Source organism: Macaca fascicularis, chromosome 6, assembly GCF_037993035.2.
Source record: "Macaca fascicularis isolate 582-1 chromosome 6, T2T-MFA8v1.1".
Taxonomy (NCBI): Eukaryota; Metazoa; Chordata; class Mammalia; order Primates; family Cercopithecidae; genus Macaca; species Macaca fascicularis.
In genome coordinates, this window is record NC_088380.1 from 108,617,215 (window position 1) to 108,636,707 (window position 19,493).

At 34.5% G+C, this 19,493-nt stretch overlaps 1 protein-coding gene across 4 annotated transcripts in view; it reads right to left on the minus strand.

The window, feature by feature from the left end:
- Window positions 1-12,161: 12,161 nt before the first annotated feature.
- The window catches only part of SLCO4C1 (solute carrier organic anion transporter family member 4C1), a 64,875-nt gene continuing 57,543 nt past the window's right edge, over window positions 12,162-19,493 (minus strand). For 3 of the 4 annotated variants that reach the window (XM_045394046.3, XM_005557441.5, XM_073995155.1), the window contains 3 exons: window positions 18,809-18,873; window positions 17,334-17,471; window positions 12,162-15,128 (listed from right to left, as the gene is read on the minus strand). In XM_045394046.3, coding sequence (XP_045249981.1) covers window positions 14,968-15,128; window positions 17,334-17,471; window positions 18,809-18,873 — 364 coding nt within the window. In that variant the 3' untranslated portion in view covers window positions 12,162-14,967. Of the gene's footprint in view, window positions 15,129-17,333; window positions 17,472-18,808; window positions 18,874-19,493 lie in introns of those variants that run through there. The other variant, XR_012414577.1, reaches the window with a different exon arrangement.

Sequence of the window (19,493 nt, forward strand, 5' to 3'; positions counted from 1 at the left end):
TGAATGACAACACATAAACAGAAAAAGTTCTTGGTTTACTGAATATTTTAACTCCATTGTTGAAACCTACTGTTCAGAAAAAAAAAAATTCCTTTCAAAATGTTACTGCTCATTGACAATGCACCAAGTCACCCAAGGGCTCTAATGGAGTCACCCTCATGAATGATTTTGAGAGGTTCAAGATTTCAGTGAAGGAAGCAACTACAGATGTGGTAGAAAGAGCAAAAGAATTAGAATTAGAAATGGAGCCTGAAGATGTGACTGAATTTCTATAATCTCATGATTAAACTTGAAGGAATAGGAGTTGCTTCTTACGGACAAGCAAAGAAAGCGATTTCTTGAGATGGATCTACTCCTGGTGAAGATGCTTTCAACACTTGTTGAGATGATAACAAAGGATTTAGAATATTTCATAAATGTGGTTGGTAAAATAGCAGCAGCAGGGAGTCAGAGGATTGACTTTAATTTTGAAAGTAGTCCTACCATGTGTGAAACGCTTATCAAACAGCATCACATGCTGCAGAGAAATATTTCCTGAAACAGTCAATCAATGTAGCAAACTTGATTGTTGTCTTGTTTTATGAAAGTGTCACAGCAACCCCCGCCTTCAGCAACTAACCACCACCTTAATTATTCAGCAGCCATCAACACTAAGGCAAGAACCTATCAAAAAGACTACAACTCGCTGAGGGCTCAGATGGTTCTTACTATTATTTTAACAATAAACTATTTTTAATTAAGTTTACCAACTTTTAGAAATAATACTGCACTTTTAGTAGACTACGGTGTAGTGTAAACATTAACTTTTATAGGCACTGGGAAACCAAAAACACGTGTGTGCCTTGCTTTATCACAGTATTTGCTTTGTTGCAGTGATCTGGAACCAGACCCACAGTATCTCTGAGGTATGCCTGTATTTACAGAAATCCATGGGCCTCTGAGAATAAATATTGACAGAGTACCTCTCTTTATCTATCTCCCTTTGCTCATTTTTGGAGCTCACAATAGTTCTTTGCATTAAGTAAAGGGTCAATAAATGTTTTTGGAAGATGACTATATTGTCTTTGACTTTTTGTTTATATCTTGTATTGCTTTACTTTTAAACTTTTCACATATTTATGCTTTATTTTCCCAATTAGATTTTAAGTTTTTGAGGAGAGTAACTCTAGTTACAACATCCCATATTAAATAAAGCCTGAATTGACTTAAAAAGAAAACTTTGGGAGAGGCATTTTGTAAGAAAGTCACATTACATAATTCATCCCATGGCTAGCCAAAAATGGTTTGAGACTTATAAGCACAATTGAAATATTTTAACAGAAATTATATAATAAGTATAAGAACATATCAATTTTTTCAGATTTGATTTTTAAATTTTATGTTGAAGCAGTCTTACTGATATTCATGGGAGAAAATGCTAGTATTAATAGTAGAACATGTTAATATTTTTAGTATATACAGAATTCATGCTCATCAGTGAGAAGACAATCTTGTAAAAATTTTGAAGTTTTTTATTTGTTAGTACATTTTTCCAAATGTACTACGGATGACAATATAAATAGCTATTCGGTATCTTAAAATAAACTACAGAATAGTACAAAAATTTGCTTTTGGTCGATATCTGCAGTGAAACTTGTGAAATGAGAAATGTGCTATTCTATTTCCAACCTAGAAAGGAACTGAAAATAGTGAAAGCGGCATCCACAAAATAATTCTCATTCGTTACTAGTTTTTCTTTTAGCTGCAAATCTTTCTAATAAGCTGCAATGAGAAAAGAATTCTTGCAAAATTAGTAGGAGTATGGGAACAAAGAAAATGAACAAATGCAAATGCAAATGCAGTTTTTACTCCAGGAACAAGAAAAAAGTTCAGCAAACAAAGCACTTCATTTTCTTAGTATTATAAAAAGCAACACCGCCACCTTCTGGTAAAAATAGAAATTGCAATCCCAGAAAGACTGAAAGGACATTATAACACATTTTTTTTTTCTTTTTTCTTGCTTCTTTTTTTTTATTTGTTGAAGGTCCAAAACTTAGTGAAGATTTTCTTTTCTTGAAAATATCACATTTTTATGTCTAGGGCCTCAAATTTGTTCAATTGCTTAATTAAATGTGATTTTTAGGATTAAAAGAGATACTGTATGATACCCATGACTAAAAGTTGCGGGTTATGTTCCTTTTAACCTACAAAGTGAACTTCAGGATATACTAGTGAAAAGAGAAAGCCTGAACTTTGGAACCGCAGATACCTGGATTCAAGTTCTACCTCTGATTCTACCTTTGTGGCCTTGACAAATTAATTCCCCCGGGTTTCAGTTGTTTCACATGCAAAACAATAGTGGTGTCGTGAGCATAAAATGTGTGATACATCTAGTACATTTTGTCATACCGAGTAGATAAGCAATAACTGATAACTACCTCATTTTCATTAGAATTACCTGATTTCTGCTATGCTTTTTTTGAAAGTGTTTTCATGGATAATGTTATTCAACATGGTTTTGCTGCTTATAATTAATTAATTTTCAGACCTTCAAATCATCTGTCAAAGATACCTGGTAGCTGGGTGTGGTGGAGCATACCTGTAGTCCTAGCTATTGGTGAGGCATAGGTAGGTGGATTGCTTGAGCCCAGGAGTTCTAGTCTGCAGTGAACTACGAGGGTGCCACTGCACTCCAGATTGGGTTTTAAAGTGAGACCATGTCTCAATAAATAAAGACACATGGTAATTATCAATATGTTATTTACTTACATAAAAGGAAAGCCAATAACAGATTTATTTAATCTTACCAGGCCCCAAACAGGATGTATATAGGACAAGGAAAAGAGAGGGAAGAAGGAAAAAATTTGAAAATATCTGATATTGTGATTTATGTTCCACTTCCTTGGGTAAGCTTTGCTGACAACAGTCAAGAGACCAATCAAAATATTGTGTCATTGTGCAGCCAGATGGATCAGTTGTTTCCATATTATTAGAAAGATTTCAAGAATATAGCTGCAGAGCATGTCCTAGGATGTCTTTTTTTTAATGTCTGAGTATCTTTAGCACCTGTACCTTAGTTATGCCAAATCTGCCCCATTTTCCTTATCAGAATTTCTCATATTACTATCACCATATGTTGCCTGTACTCTGCCAAATCACTTCTGGATCTATTCATGAAATATCCAGTAGTGTTGTGTTCATACTATTACTGAAGTAGCTCACGAATGCAGAGAAAGAGGGAATTTACCAAGCGATATTCTCTAATTTGTTGTTGTGGTTATTTCTGAAAGGAAGAACTCTGGGCAAAATTTAAAAACAAAAATTTCTCTTCCCTGCTTCCCAATTTTCTGACACCCTTTCTTCCCCAATTAACCTCATCCAACCCAAAGAACACATGCTTCCATATTTTCAGATGAAGGCTGAGTAATGTCTCAACCTCAAATTACCCCATTATTTTTCATGTCTCTTTTACTTTCAAAACTAAATGTTTATTCTCTGAGACTAAAGTCAGAAATAAGAAATCTTGATTAAATCACTGACAACAAAGAGTGAGTCATGTCTCCCTCCCGCACTGCATCTTCTTCAATGAGATAGCTTATATTCAGCGGTTTCCAACCCTAACTTAACTTTAGACTCATCTGGTAAATTTTTAACAAGTTAATTTAATTTGTTCTGGATGGAGCTTGAACATTGTTAATTTTAAAAATTCCACGAGTGACTTCAATTGTAGCCATTGTTGCCAACCCTCGACCTAAACCCTAGTTAATAAATTTCATGAGGTAAGGAATAGGTTTTTTCATAGGTTTGGAAGGGAAAATTGTACTAAAATTATGTTTGTTTTCTCTGTATAAGTAAAGCAAGAATACAAAGATAGTAAAGTAACTGAAAGAGGTGGAACTGATAGGATTCAATCTATAAAGGGCCTTATTTTTATCCCATTGCTATCTTCAAATATATTTTGTAGGATCTGCCTTCCCCACTTTCTTGACAACAGTCTAAAATTTCATCGCCATATGGCAATTTTAGGCAATAGAAAAGACTCATTTCTCTTATACCCCCAAATTAGAACTCACTCATGTAAAAGGTACCAATAAGGGAAGAGAGGGTAGTTCTTCATTAGTCCATTTTGTTCTCTGTGCTCTTTGCATCAGGGAAGGGATGAAAGAAATACAGGAAGAGGGGCAAAATCCTTACATGACCAGGGCCTACACCATCTTCTCTTGGCTGACACTGGGTGACTTCCATGCCCTCCATTACAGCATGGCTTCAAAGACTGCTTCATTTATAAGGTGCAATATTAGGTCCATGTTTACCTCTGAACTGATCAATTCCCAGACAGATTGACGCTCCCTTGAGTTGACTTCTTACAGAACTATCCTCCCTTGTTCCTTACTTTAGTAGGAAGGACCTCACAGCAAGGAGCCCCTGAGGCAGAGTTCCATCAAGTATAGTAATGCCTCATGGCATCTTATTGCATGGGAAATTCTCATCCTCAGATGTTAGGAATGCAGCTATTCCTGTAAGACTCCCTCTCTTTGCATTGGGGGCCCTAGGCTTAAAACAGTAACCCATTTCCAAGTCCCTTTACACCTCAACATATTGAGGTTCATACTCCATTCTGGTTGGACTGCAATTCAACAAGCATCCAACTACAAATATTTTATCAGTCTCCTCTCCTACACCTTCATCACTAGGACTTTCTCATTCAACTTGGTGGAACCGATCAACAGCTGTTTGTTTTTTAAATAGCTTAGTTTTTTAAAATCATTGTTTCTAATATTATGTTCTAAAATTTTCAAATCAGTGTTATTAGGGAAAAAATACATAACACAAAATGCACCATTTTTAAGTGCACAGTTCAATGATTTTAAAAAAGACACTAACATTGCCATCACTGCTGTGCCCTTCTCCAATCAAGCGTTAGCCATATCGCCAGAGAGCTCTAGTTTTTTTGTTTGTTTGTTTGTTTGTTTTTATAAAAAATAGTTTTTGGAAAGCAACATCTGTCTGCTTACATGTGCTCATTACTGCTGGATTACCAGTATCTCCAACCTTTTTGACAAACAGAATCTATTCCATCTCTTCATGTGCTTATTTGCCATGTGTGTCTCTTCTTTGGATAAATGTCTATTCAGATGCTTTGCCCGTGTATTCATTGGCCCATTTATCTTTTTATTGTTGAGTTGTAACAGTTCTTTATATATTCTGGATGCAAATGAGTCCCTTATCAGATATATTATTTGAAAATATTTTCTCCTATTTTTGGGTTACCTTTTTACTTTTTATGATATTTTTTACAGTATAAAGTGTTTAATGTTAAGTCAAATGTTTCCATTTTTAATTTTGTCACTGTGCTTTTGGTGTCATATCTAAGAAACCATTGTCTAACCCAAGATCACCAAGATTTACCTTTTTTCCTCCTAAATATTTTAGAAGAAATATTTACAAACTTTAGCTCTTACATTTAAACTTATGTTCTATTTTGAATTTAGTTTCATATAGATGTGAAGTAGGGGTCTAACTGCATTTTTGCATATGGATAAATTATCATTTAAATCAGTTAAGATAAATATGAGAAAATATATATATAATCTTTCATATTCGCCCATGTACTTACCTTTTCTAGTGCTTTTTATTTGTTAATGTGAATTAGTTACAATCTAGCGTCATTTCTTTTTAGCCTTTTCAGCACGTCATTCTATTTCTTTCAGAACTTACTTGAGTGTTTCTTGTAAGGCAGGTTTGATAGGAAGAAATTCTTTCATTCTTAGTTTATCTAGGAATGTCATTTCACCCTCACTTTTGAAGCATATAGTTGCTAAATATATATATTATAATGATTTTTTTTCTTTCAATACTTTGATTCTGTCATTCCCCCCTACCTTCTAGCCTTGATTATTTTTGGAGAGAAGTCAGCCATTAGTTGCATTGTTTTCCTCCTGTGCATGTTGACTGGGTTTCCATTTGCTGTTTTCAAAATGTTCTCTTTCAATAGTTTGAATAAGGTGTGTGTAGCTATGAATCTCTCTGTGTTCACCCTACATTGGACTTTGATGATCTTCTTGGCTATGTAATTTAAAATTTTCAGCAAATTGGGAAGCTTTTAGCCATTACTTCTTAAAATATTTTCTGTAGCTTTATTTCCCTCTATGATTCCTATTACCTTGTATATTGGTATGTGTGATGGTTTCCCATAGTTGCTGAGGCTCTTATTTTTACTTATTCGTCTTATTTTCTAGTCCTCAGATAGAATAATTGGGAGATCTTCAAGCTTGCTGATTATTTCATCTGACATTTCTAATCTGATGTTGTTTCCCCAGTGAATTTCTCATTCATTACGGTTATTATACTTTTCAATTCCAAAATTCCCTTTTCTTTTCTAAAATTATTCCTTATTAACATTCTCTTTGAGGTATTTTTATCATAATTTCATATAACTCTTTAAACATGGTTTCTTCAGTTATTTGGGCATTTTGTAATAATTGTATTGAAGTCTTGGCATGCTAAGGCTAGTATCTGCTCCCTTTCAAGACAGGTTTCATTATTTTCCCTGAGTACAAATTATTTTCAGTATTTCTGCACATACACTGTAAAAACCTGAATGATGGAATGAGAGGTTCATCAAATCCTCTCCTAAAATGCAGCAATACAACAATACTATACAAAATTGTCAAAAACTACCACTTAAGGTTCTGGAAATCAAGCACAGGCATATGACAGACTGGGAAATATTTACTCACCAAAAAAACCTGCTAAATCTTGTATAAGAAAAGCAGACCATGCATGGTGGCTCATGTCTGTAATCCCACCAGCTTGGGTGGCCGAGACGGGTAGTGTGATGAGTATGGGTGATGATCTTCTGCTTTCGATGTTTCACAATTTTTTCTTTGAATCCAGACACTGAAGAAAATATACTGTAGTAAACTTTGAATTTGTTTTCCCCTCTGGGTGAGTCCAGAGATCCCTGTTAAATTTCTTGATACTCTGATAGCACTGCATGTTTTAACCAGCATCTCAACCTCAGACTAGCTGCAACACTGGCCACTGAGATTGTCAGTGACTGAGAAAATGCCCATGGACCTTGAATTTCACTGTATTCCACTCCAAGCCAAGACAGGCTCCTCTACCTGCAAAACTGCTGGTTTTCACAGTCTGGCACCCTTATAGTACCACCACGATGATGAAGCTGGTGAAGGAACAAGAGCATCCCCAGGCTAAAATACATCAGAAACTCCTATCTTTTATTTCCCCCTCAAGACAGGGTCTCACTCTGTCATCCAGTCTAGAGTGCAGTGGTAACCACAGCTCTCTGCAGCCTGGACTACCTAGACTCAAGTGATCCTTCTACCTCAGCCTCCCAAGTAGCTGGGACCACAGACATGGGCAATATCCTCGACTAATTTTTCATAGTATTTGTAGAGACAAGGTCTCCCTATGTTGCCCAGGCTGGTCTCAGACTCTTGGGCTCAAGTGATCTTCCCGTCTCGGCCACCCAGGCTGGTGGGATTACAGACACGAGCCACCATGCATGGTCCGCTTTTCTTATACAAGATTTAGTAGGTTTTTTTGGTAAATAAATATTTCCTAGTCTGTCATATGCCTGTGCTTGATTTCCAGGACCTTAAGTGGTTGTTTTTGACAATTTTGTATAGTTTTGTTGTATTGCTGCATTTTAGGAGAGGATTTGATGAACCTCTCATTCCATCATTCCAGTAGATCATGTTTTTACAGTGTATGTGCAGAAATACTGAAACTAATTTGTACACTTATAAGGTGTATTAGACAGAATTCTAAAGCTGCTTCTTCCCCAACATTCTATACCTTGGGCTATTCAAAGAAGCTCTTAACTGGATACTGTGGTCAAGAGACTTTGTAAATGTAATTAAGATGGTGAATCTTAAAGCAGAGAGTTTATCACGAGTTGTCCAGGTTGGCCCAATCTAATTACTTGAGCTCTTAAAAGCAGATCATTTTATCCAACTAGAGTCATAAAAGCAGCAGCAAAAGAGAGCAGAAAAGATGAGACACAGGGGAAGTCAGAGAGGTTCAAATCTTGAGAAGGAGTCCACACGTCATTGCTGGTTTTGAAGATGGAGGAAGTCGGGGGAGGTGCATAAACCAGGAAATGTGGATGTTCTCTAGGGCCCAAGAACAATCTCCAAACACTATTGCAAAAACAAAAAAAAACCAAAAAAAACAAAAAAAAAACACACAAAAAACAGGGACCTAAGTCCTACATTGCTATGTGTATTAGTCTGTTTTCACACTGCTATAAAGCACTACCTGAGACTGAGTAATTTATGAAGAAAAGAGCTTTAATTGGCACACAGTTTGACAGGCTTCACAGAAACCAAGACTGGGAGGTCTCAGAATACTTACAATCGTGGCAGAAGGTGAAGAGCAAGCAAGCATGTTTTACCGTGGTGGAACAGAAGGGTGGAAGTAAGTGCTAAATACTTTTAAACTACCAGATCTCGTGAGAACTCACTTATAAGACAGCACTAGGGGGATGATGGTAAGCAATTAGAAACTGCCTCCATGAGCCAATCACCTGCCACCAAACCCCTCCTTCAACATGTGGGGATTACAATTTGACATGAGATTTCAGTGGGGACACAGCCAAACCATATCATCATGCAAATCAATTTGCCCAACAACCTGAATGAGCTTGGGATTTAATTCATCCCCAGAGCCTCCAGAAATGAATACAGCCTTGGACAACAACTTGATTTCAACTTGTGAATCCTGGAACAGAGAACTACCTGAACCACACTATTCATGGGCTTCTCACCTACAAAACTGTGAGATGTAAATGGGTATTATTTTATGACATAAAATTTGTAGTAATCTGTCATGTCAGCAATAGAAACTAATACTCCATCTAGTGTTGGACAAATGATGTGTTGTGAATAACAAAAGTCAGTTTTCTCACTCTTTAAGAAAGTATTTACAAATGAGGGAAAGGAAGATTAACATGAACTCTATGGTGTTGGATTGCAATTGGAGGTATCCATATTCATACACACATAAATTAATATAGAAATAGATGTTATGCATGCACATTTTGGTTTTCAATTATTTGATCCTTAAATAATGGAAAGTATAAGAGGAGCCTGGAGTATCTTGTGGTGCTAAACAGTAAGGATGTCCTCAAATAATGATGTAAATATGTCCAAAAGACACAGGAGCCAACATAATGGGGCTCCAATGTCTACATATAAAACAAATTGACAAAAAAAAAAAAAAAAACTAGTGGATAATAACCTAGTCAATTAATTTATATTTATTCAAATAATGAAGTAACTTTAAATAAACAAAAAGGGACGGTTCTTTCTTAGATTACAATACCAATTAATACATGTTAAAGAAGTGATGAATACAGAAAATCACTATTAGCAAAAACCACATTAAGCATGCAAGAATAAAAAATGGATGCTAAAATTAGTGGAAAGTTTGCTGAGAAACAGGATATTTGCATGCTCTCAAAGTATCCCTTCAAGAGCTAGTTATTAATAACGCAGGAGAAAATAAAATTAGAGTGGTTATTGCTGGCAGATACATACCTTAACCAAGTGATCAAAGTTCTATCATATTTAGACGACACGTACTGTCTAATATGTGCTCTGAGAAGAATATATCATTTTTGAAAAAAATATATATAATGTTAATATAATCATGAGAAAACATCAGACTAATCCAAACTGATACTCTACAAAATAATTGGCCAATCCTTTTCAAAATTGTCAAAGTAATATATGGTAGCCAGCCCCCAATATCATCCCAATGATAATCACAATATTCATGCCTCTTGGTACTCACCTTTTGTCTTTTCTTCCCACACTATACCAGGCATGGTAGACAGAATTGTAAAGACATCTTCTCCTCCCTGGAGTATTCAACCAAGTATATGAATCAAGGCGTTGTAGTTTACTGCAAAGTTCTTTTAAATCCTTTTAAGGACTTTGCAGCTGGAATTAAGATTACTAAGGTCACCTGTATGACCAGTAGACTGTGGTAGAAAAGATATGTCACTTCTAAAATTAAATCATATAAGACACTGTGATTTCAGTTTTGGTTGCTCTCACTCACCCTGGGGGCAGTCAGCTGCCATGTCACCAGTCCTGTGAAGAGGCTCACATGTTGAGGAATGAAGTTCTTTTTCAAACAAACATGTGAGCACACTTTCTTACAAGCAGATTATTCAATCCCAGAGAACCCTTCAGATGATTACGGCCCCAGCCAATATCTTTATTGAGACCTCTTGAGAAACTTCAAACCAGAGCCACTCAGCACAGCTGTTCCTGAAATCCTGACACACAGAAATGGTAGGATAAGAAATGTTTCCTGTTTTAAGCCACTGAAGTTTAGAGTTATTGGACACATAGAAATAGAGAGGAAATACATCATGAAGAAAAAAGACTGGGGAACCATTCCAGATTGGAAGAGATTAAGAAGCAGTAATAAATAAATTTAACGTGGGATCCTTGACTGGGTTCAGATCAGATAAAGACCACTGAAGCAGGAAATTTCCCTGATCCCTTTGCAGGCAGGAACTGGAGTGTGGGCACTGGAGCTAGCTGGTTGCTTTGGTGCCAGCAGGTGTAAACTCCACTCAGTAGAACCTGTTGTGCTCAACCCCTTGTGGAAGAGAGCACATAAGTAAGTGGATGCAGGAGCTAGGGTGAGTGCTTCTGGGCACCAAAGGGAAACTCCATGCCGGCCCCATGGAAGCATCTAATGGGGAGTACCTGCGACCCCCGAAGCCCCAGTTGCATGCTTTACAGTGTTCTTTTAGCTTTGCTATCTGCTGACGGTTTAAGTGTGAAACAGCTCAGTAGGCCCTCTGTCTTTTGGCGTGAGGCAGTTGCTCTCCACCAGTGAGGGCAGAGGGTCAGAGTGATAGCCTTTAGCATTCACACCTGTGGCACCTGAGCTGTTGTTCAACATCCAGGAAAAATCAGGTTGCATGAAAAAATTGAAGGGTGGTGAATGTGAAGGACTTCATTGCCTATGAAAGTGGCTCTCAGCCGGAAGGGGAGCTAGAAAACGGATGGAGCAGGAAGGTGATCTTTTCCCGAAGTCCAGCGGCCTGGACTTTTTCTCTCCAACCCCAAACCATAGTTTCCAATGTCCAGCTGCTTTTCATCTTCTCCTCTCCTACTCTACTGGCAGAGCCTGGGATGGCACAGGATGCGGGGTGGAGTGGGCCATGGGTAGTTTTGGAAAAGGTAACATTTGAGTAGGAAAACAGGAATGCATGTTCTCACTTTGGGCTGTGGTTCCAGACTTGAGGGTGGGGCCTTTACCAGGACCCTCTCTCTTCTGCCTAGAATTTCTCAGCCTCCTGTCCTTGTCACCACTAGTGTTATGATTGGCAAAATTATAATAAAATCTGTAGATTAGTTAATAGCATCATGTCAATGCTAGTTTATTTGTAATTGTTTCTAGTTTTAGGTAATTGTTCTATGGATTTTTAAAATGTTAACACTAGGGAAAGCTTATAGAGGAATTTTATGTGTACTATTTTACAAAGTCACAAAATAAATTTTTAAATGGAAAGTCAGACACACTAAATTTGAAAAGAAAAAAATGATAAATTCTTGGTAATTTTTAAAAGCTAAATTAATTTTAGCTGAAGCACTAAAATGTTATAGTACAATTTACCTACTGAGTTTTTCAAAGTGGATTGTCTTTCACCTATTTTTGATTACTCATGTGTGCTGTAAAAGTTAGTGTTTATTGGACTTTACTGAAAAAAAAGCTGAAGGAGCCTAGGGAGAAAAGAACATTATATTTCAAATTAATATCTAATAGTATTTCCTTAAAATATTTTACTATTATAATAAATTGAGATAAATACATCCCACACTTTTTTATCAGATATTTTAAAAATAAACCATCTGTAAAATGTATCCTACTCATATAAATCATATATATTAATCTGTCATATATAGAAACTTGTGTAAGAGAATTTTCCTAATATATATTTCATAATAAATGTGGTTTGTATTGAATTAAAAACATCTGTTGAGATACAAGAAATCTCTGGATCAAATTATTAATACATTCACCAAGTTCAAAAGTAATACTAATTTCCCTTTCCCATCCATAAAATATGCTTATATTCACAGAGATAAGCCAATTTTCAAACCTGTGTCATTTAATAAGCTCAAACATGACAATTTTGTAATAAACACTCTGATTTAATAAATGGTATGAATATATATTTTGCATGCTTTACAATAAAGACAATTTTGAAAGAAAATGGATCTAAAACTTTGTTTCCCTCCAATTTACATAGTAAAGTCAAATGCATACAGTTCTTTCCACATATATTTTCTACAATTAAATAAATCTAAATGTTAAATTTTAACACATATATCCAATTATGTACAAAATTACAATGTCAATTTATAAGTCAATCTTACTTAAAAATCATAAATTACAAAAAACACATTTTGAATAATTTTGTTCTAGAAGTATCATAACAACTCATATGATCTAGGTGAACCCAAAAGTAAAAAACAATGATCATAAATTATGGTAGTGTCTATAAAACCCTGTTGTAAAGGAGGTATTCTTTTAAAATATGTACATTATATATAAAAGCTCTGGACTCCTTTTAAGAACCAAAATTATGTTCAGTTTAACCATTTTCATAAAAAGCTTATTTAAAAAGTATCACCTTATAAAACTGAATATATAAAATACGATGCAGCCCTTGATAACTAAGAATCTTTATAAATGCCAATTATTTAGTCACCTGTTTATCAAACTATTTCTATGGATGAGGTGATTTTTTTTCTTCCTCTAAATTAAGTGGCCCTAGACTAACATATTTGTATAGTTATTCTGTTTTCTTCCTTACTGTCATTTCACATCTCTATCAGTGAGTTCCTCAGGATTTGCCTTTATTTTACAACTATGAAAGTCTTCAATCCAATTTCCTGCTTCCACACATGGGACACAGAAAGCCTAAACTTTCCTTTTTTCTGGGCTCCAACAGGAAGCAGCATTTACACTGTGTCTAGCTTGGTGGGCGGGAGATTGTCAACTGAGGTATCACGTGTGTTCACCTGCCCATCTTGCCCTGTTTCTTTGGCTGCTATAAATTTCCTGCTTCTCAAATATCTGGATTTTTGGCTACCTATTTGGCTTCCGTCTTTGGTGTTTGTATCTGTCTGGTTTTAGCAGGTCTCTCTGATTCCTGACCCACAGCTCCTCTCCTTCTCTAATATTCAAGTGTGCTTGCTTGACTAACTTCTCATTCCTTCTCCTTGAATTTCACTTTACAATTGCACTACATTCTATCATCCTTGGCCACGGATTACCACAAAACATAATTTCTTAAATTCTGCAAATTTCTAATGTTTCTAATATTGGTTTCCTACAAGATCTAACACTAGGCTTGTGTTATCCTTATTACAGTGTATATAAAACAATGCTTGTGGAAAACTAACCTAGGAGAAAGCTTATAGGGGAAACCTGATAATGAATTTTATTAAATTAATAACCCTTATAAAAATTTCAAATGTAGTAATATCTGGATTTAAACTTCAATACTTTTCTTAAGTAAAATTCTTAACCATGGTAGAAGTTATGTTTGTTGATGTTCACTCATCTATACCCTCCATATTCTCAGCAAAGTTGGCATAAACAGCACCTGTATAAATAGGGTTATAATATTATCAGGCTTGTAAAATACTTTATTAAATCAATGCATCAGTTAAAGCAGGGGTCCCCAACTCTGAGCTGTGTGTGGCCTGTTAGGAATCAGGCCACACAGTAGGTGAGCTGAGAGGCAGGTGAGTGAGCATTACTGCCTGAGCTCCGCCTCCTGTCAGATCAGTAGTAGCATTAGATTCTCATAGGAGTGCAAACCCCACTGGGAACTGCACATGCAAGGGATCTAGGTTGCACTCTCCTTACGAGAATCTAACTAATGCCTGATGGTCTGAGGTGGAGCACTTTCATCTCAAAACCATACCCTCTTCCCCCATGGGAAAATTGTCTTCCACAAAATTGGTCCCTGATGCAAAAAAGGTTGGGGACTGCTGAGTTAAAGGGTAGGGTTTAATGTTTTAATTAAACAACAATAATAGATGACTACACTATGCAAGGCACTGTTTTAGGCACTATGAGTAATGTGTTAAGTGATTGGCTTTTCAAGTAAGAAAAATTATAAGTATTGATCAATAGTTTCATGTTTATTTGGCATTTTTCTTTACTGACTGGTACTTTCCTCTGAAATATATGTAATTGAATAATACTATCACAGAATCATAGATGTGTTAAACATTGTAATATCAACAAATTACCTCTTGGAATTCTTGAGTTAAAGTGAAACTATGTGTATACAATGCTGATGTTTCTGTATTCACTATATACCAAGACACAAGGATGATAACTAACATATTCTAATCGTTCAATAATTTGAGAAAGGCCAGACTAGTACACATAAATTTAAAAACAAATTATGTGACAAACCTGGTTTTAAGTTCATAGGCTTTCAATAATAATTCCTGGAAATCATCACACAACTTTGATTAGTTTAAATTTTTATACCATAAATGTTCTAAGCTCAAAATATTGGCAATGAAACTTAAAATTAAACAAGTTGTAATGGGGATAGAAACATCATTGTTTTTTAAATGTAAACTTTTCTAATTGTGGGCCTTTTTTCTTGTTATTGCTTGAGGATTTCATATCTAGACAATGGGAATAGGAAATAAGTGTGTGTGTGTGTGTTCGTGTGTGTGTGTGTGTGTGTGTGCTGTGTTTTGAGGCTTTTGGAGGGCTTTGAAGGCATAGGTCTGTTTCTTGCATAAAACAAAAACTACATATGTAAAAAAATACATTTGATTATGAAAACATCAATTTTGTAAATATGATTGTCCATATTGGATAGATAATGTTGTCACGGCAACGTCTGTTCTTAAAAATCGAGGTAAATTTTCCAGGTGTAAAACAGTCTTCTCTTTTCTCATTTCACCCTTCTTTTACTACTTTGTTGAGATCCTGTTCTGCTAAAACATTAGTCACAACTGAATTCTCATTATGAAATGACACATCTGTGGCTGGTGGAGGTGGTCTATACAAAAGGATTGCAAATCCATTGAAGAACATGGTGATAACTTTACAAGTAACACCTAAGTAAAAAAAAAATTAGTCATGGTTTTTGTTTTTAATTATGATAAATATTATCACTGAGAAAAATCTTCATGAATAGAACATTTTCAAAGAGAATAATTACATAACCATTAGAGTTCTATGTTTAAAATTTTTGAAACTTTAAGGGGAAAGAAAAAATATTTGTATACAATTCAAGGCAGTAGTATTTATTTTCTTTCTAAGCAGTAATAGAGTACAATAATTAACTTATTCTTGGTTATGCTTGTGCATTCTGGTAAAATAAGTGTTGTATAGAACTAAATAGGAATTGGGCCACAATCTAGATTTGTTAACACAAGCCCATAATCCCAGTACTTTGGGAAGCTGAGAGAGGTGGATGTCTTGAGTCCAAGAATTTGAGAACAGGCTGGGCACCATAGGAAACTCTGTCTCTACCAAAAAAAGTACAAAATATATCCAGGTATGATGGTATGAGCCTGTAGTCCCAGCTACTTGGGAGGCTGATGTGAGAGGATAACTTGACTCCTAGAGGTGGAGGTTGCAGTGAGCTGAGATCACACCACTGCACTCCAGCCTGGGTGACAGACAGAAACCTTGTCTCAAAAATAAATAAATAAATTTGTTAACACAATATCATATCTATAAAAAATTGCAAGCAACCAAAAGTCAATAATGAGGGAAAGTAGTTTGTAACATTCTTGAACCTGAATAAATTACAGAACATTCTGGTCCAGGATAGAAAATAATTCTAAAAATTAAAAAGGTTTTGGAGTTCTTAAGAGAAAGCCTCTGTGGGAGAATATCACACTCAATACTTAACCAATCTACTCTTCTTATCAGCTAAAAATATGAAACATTAAGATTCACTTCACAAACTTTGATTTATTTTCAAGTAAATCTGATTTTAATATGAAGTTATATGAACTTAAACTAGTTCCAACCACAGTATAAGCATTTAATAATTGCCAGCCTGATAAATTCAATGTGGTCTCACAGCATAGTTCTTGCAGTAGCTGGTTTCTTTGTGTTGATTATTAATATTTTGTTTAAAAACAGGAATGCTCATTCATCTAGACATTACTAGATTTAAAGAATGATTAGTTACATAGGTACAACTTACAATATTTTTTTATTTGTTTCATTCTGAAAATTTTAAGATTTTTATGTATTTTGTGGGGGAATTCCCACATTCATCACTGAGTAGGAAAATGAACAATTTGTTATCTATCTATATCTTTGACCAAAAAGTATAAACAAAATGAATTAAATAAATTTTAAACATAAAAACATCGTATGTAGTCATGATTGTGGTAAAAATATATAGTTTAAAAAATTGAATAAAAAATGGTTTTTAAAAACAAGTAAAGTAATGGGATGATTCATTTTGCTTATACTTGTCAATACTTACTCCCCAAGTGCTATATGAATTTATACATATTTCTTCAGGAAATATTCTATTACTCTATCTCTATCAACTCAGAAAGTATACTCTGGATTTACATGCATGTAAAGAGTAATCATAAGCCTATCTTGATACTTGTGTCAAAATAATCACAATGAAAATCACACATTATATTAGATACATATGTATACATACGTTCAGGATTTCTCTAAGATATTTTAGTTTCTTAGGTTATTTTTCAAATTTTAAATTTCAACTTTTATTTTACTAGTATAAACTAGATACATTGTTCTACTTCCTTAATCTTGCCTTAAATTTCATTCATTGTTTAACCAAGACATTACAAACTGCAAAAGGCAAAAAAGAATTAAACATCACAGCTAACCTTCTAAGCTATAAAAACCTTCCTCACAATGTGCCTTAGAGACAAAAGGTACTTCCCTGCCTGAGCTGTCCGTGTTTGCAACACCTAGATACCTAGATGACAATCATTCCAGGGAGTTTCTCAGAATTCTCTTTTACCTTTCAAGTATACTTTTCAAAAATGTTTGAGATAAGTTATTAAAAGTATATACTGTATGATATAATGACAGCAAGAATTTTATTTTCTTGTATTTAATACTGAGCGTTGCAGACTCCATCCATTCAAAGCCTCTCATAACATGCTGTGATAAGAGTTCTCTGCTTCAGGAAGACTACTGGATGGTTCAACAATGTGGATGGAACAATTGAAAATAACTGTGACCTAAGTAACCAACAATGAAATTTTTTTTTTAAAGTTCTTAGTTTACTCTAAAATTATCAAGAAGTCACCACTTACTTATGGCTACTAGCATATGGGCCATCTTGATGTTATCATAAATCCAGCAAGCTCCTTTAATTCCACAATCATTTATATCCCAAAGAATACATGTGCTGTCTATTGTGAAACCAAATATAATTGGTCCAGGTATTGTTCCTAAAAGAATTATGGGTGAAATACACAAGGGTAAAGTACAGTTTAGAATTACAGATCTTTTTATACATGATCATACATATATTTTATAGAAATAAAAATAGATATTCATCTGTCCACATGCAAATTAATTCATGTATGAGTCAAAGGAATATAAAGCACAGATATAATATTCTAAAATAATTATATGTAATTACTATGTATTTCTAATCAATTCAAAAAAGTATTTATTTTAATAGAAATATCCAATCTATATTGGACTAACAGTTAATATTTCATTTCACCACTTTTCTAATATAATGAATAAATGTGCCTTTGAAATTAGCTATTATACTTTTTAAAAATCAAAATAAATTATTCATGATGCACAAATAAATCTGTTGAACTACAGTATATGTTATATCTATGTGGGTGTGCATGTATACATAAATTAACATGGACCTCTGTATGTATTAGTGTATGTATATACAGATATATAGTCTTATAATACCATATCTAGGAATATCACTATCTTATATACCCGACACCATCTCCAAGAAGCCATGAGGTACTCAACTTCCATATAGCTAAGGAATTTCCAATTATTTGAGGTAGTAATTTTTAGGCAAAGATTTCAGTTACATCCCGTCAGTTATTTCATGACCTATAGCATGATACAGTCAGAATACTAGACTCACAGTTAGGAATCGTTTTCCTAGTTTCATTTATATTACTAGTTGTGTAACTATGGGCAAAACCCTGCACTTTTCAGGACCTTAATTTACTCATCTGAAAAAATCGGCAAGTTGCACTAGGTGATCTCTAACGCGCTCACTTTTTGTTTTTGTTTTAATAAATAATCTTAATATTATGTTTACTATGTCTGCCTTTCTTGTAATTTGTCCTGTATCTGGAACTTTATAAAATTCTCTGGTATAAATTCTTTCTTCCAATAATTCTTAACTAGTCACAATATCCATACCACAGTTGCTATTGAAACATTTTAACATTATTTTTAATTGCTAATGTAACACAATAGTGTCACAAATAGAGATAAAAGCAGAGAGAAAACAAATTACATGTTGATGATCATATTTCATATTTGAAACAGACATGATACACCTTTTAAGGTTTTATTTGCAATAGAGTTAGAACAGGTAACCAGGCAGGTAGGTTAAAAGTATGCAATATGTAAATAATCCTATATCTGAAACATTGGAAAATGGCTTCCTTCAACAAGTATGATGTAGCCTAGTCTTCCACTATAATTTTTTTTGTCACAGGCCATAAATTAAAAAATCAATAACACTATTGAACCACAATAGCCGACACTTAGCAATGAATAAAGAGAAATGGCATACCTAATAATCGAAGGAACATAAATTGTATTCCCAAGGCTAGGGACCGTTGTCTGTGATTAACACACCTGGAAATATTAAATACATATGAGACCAAAAAACGTGGAATAGTATATTCACTCTTTGAGCAAGTTCACATTTATAAGAGGTTAGCATTCCTATATTAAAAGTAAATGTTGTAAACACAATATAAACAATGTATTTGTAAGAGCTTATAAATGGTTTAATCTTCCCGGAATTATAAAAGAAGAAAAATGTTATCTGACCTAAAATATTGCAAATAACACCAAAGAGTCACTAGTCTTTATTAATTTTAATAAATGTAAAGGAGAAAGGGTATTCATTCACAAGACATATTTTCCATGAAAGTCATCAATACATTATGTATAGGAGTGTGCCTCAATATAACAGAGCCCAGATATAACAAATCCACAGCTAACATCATACTCAATGGTGAATACCTGAAAGCTTTTCCTCTAAGATGAACAGGACAAGGATGCCCACTCTCACGAATTCTATTCAGCATTGTACTACAAGTCCTATCCAGAGCAAGTAGGCAAGAAAAATAAAAGGTATCCAAATTGGAAAGTAAAAGTAAGATTATCTCTGTGAAGATGACATGGTCATGTATGTAGAAAACACTAAAGATCCTGCCAAAAAAGCACTACAACTAGCAGATGTATTTAGT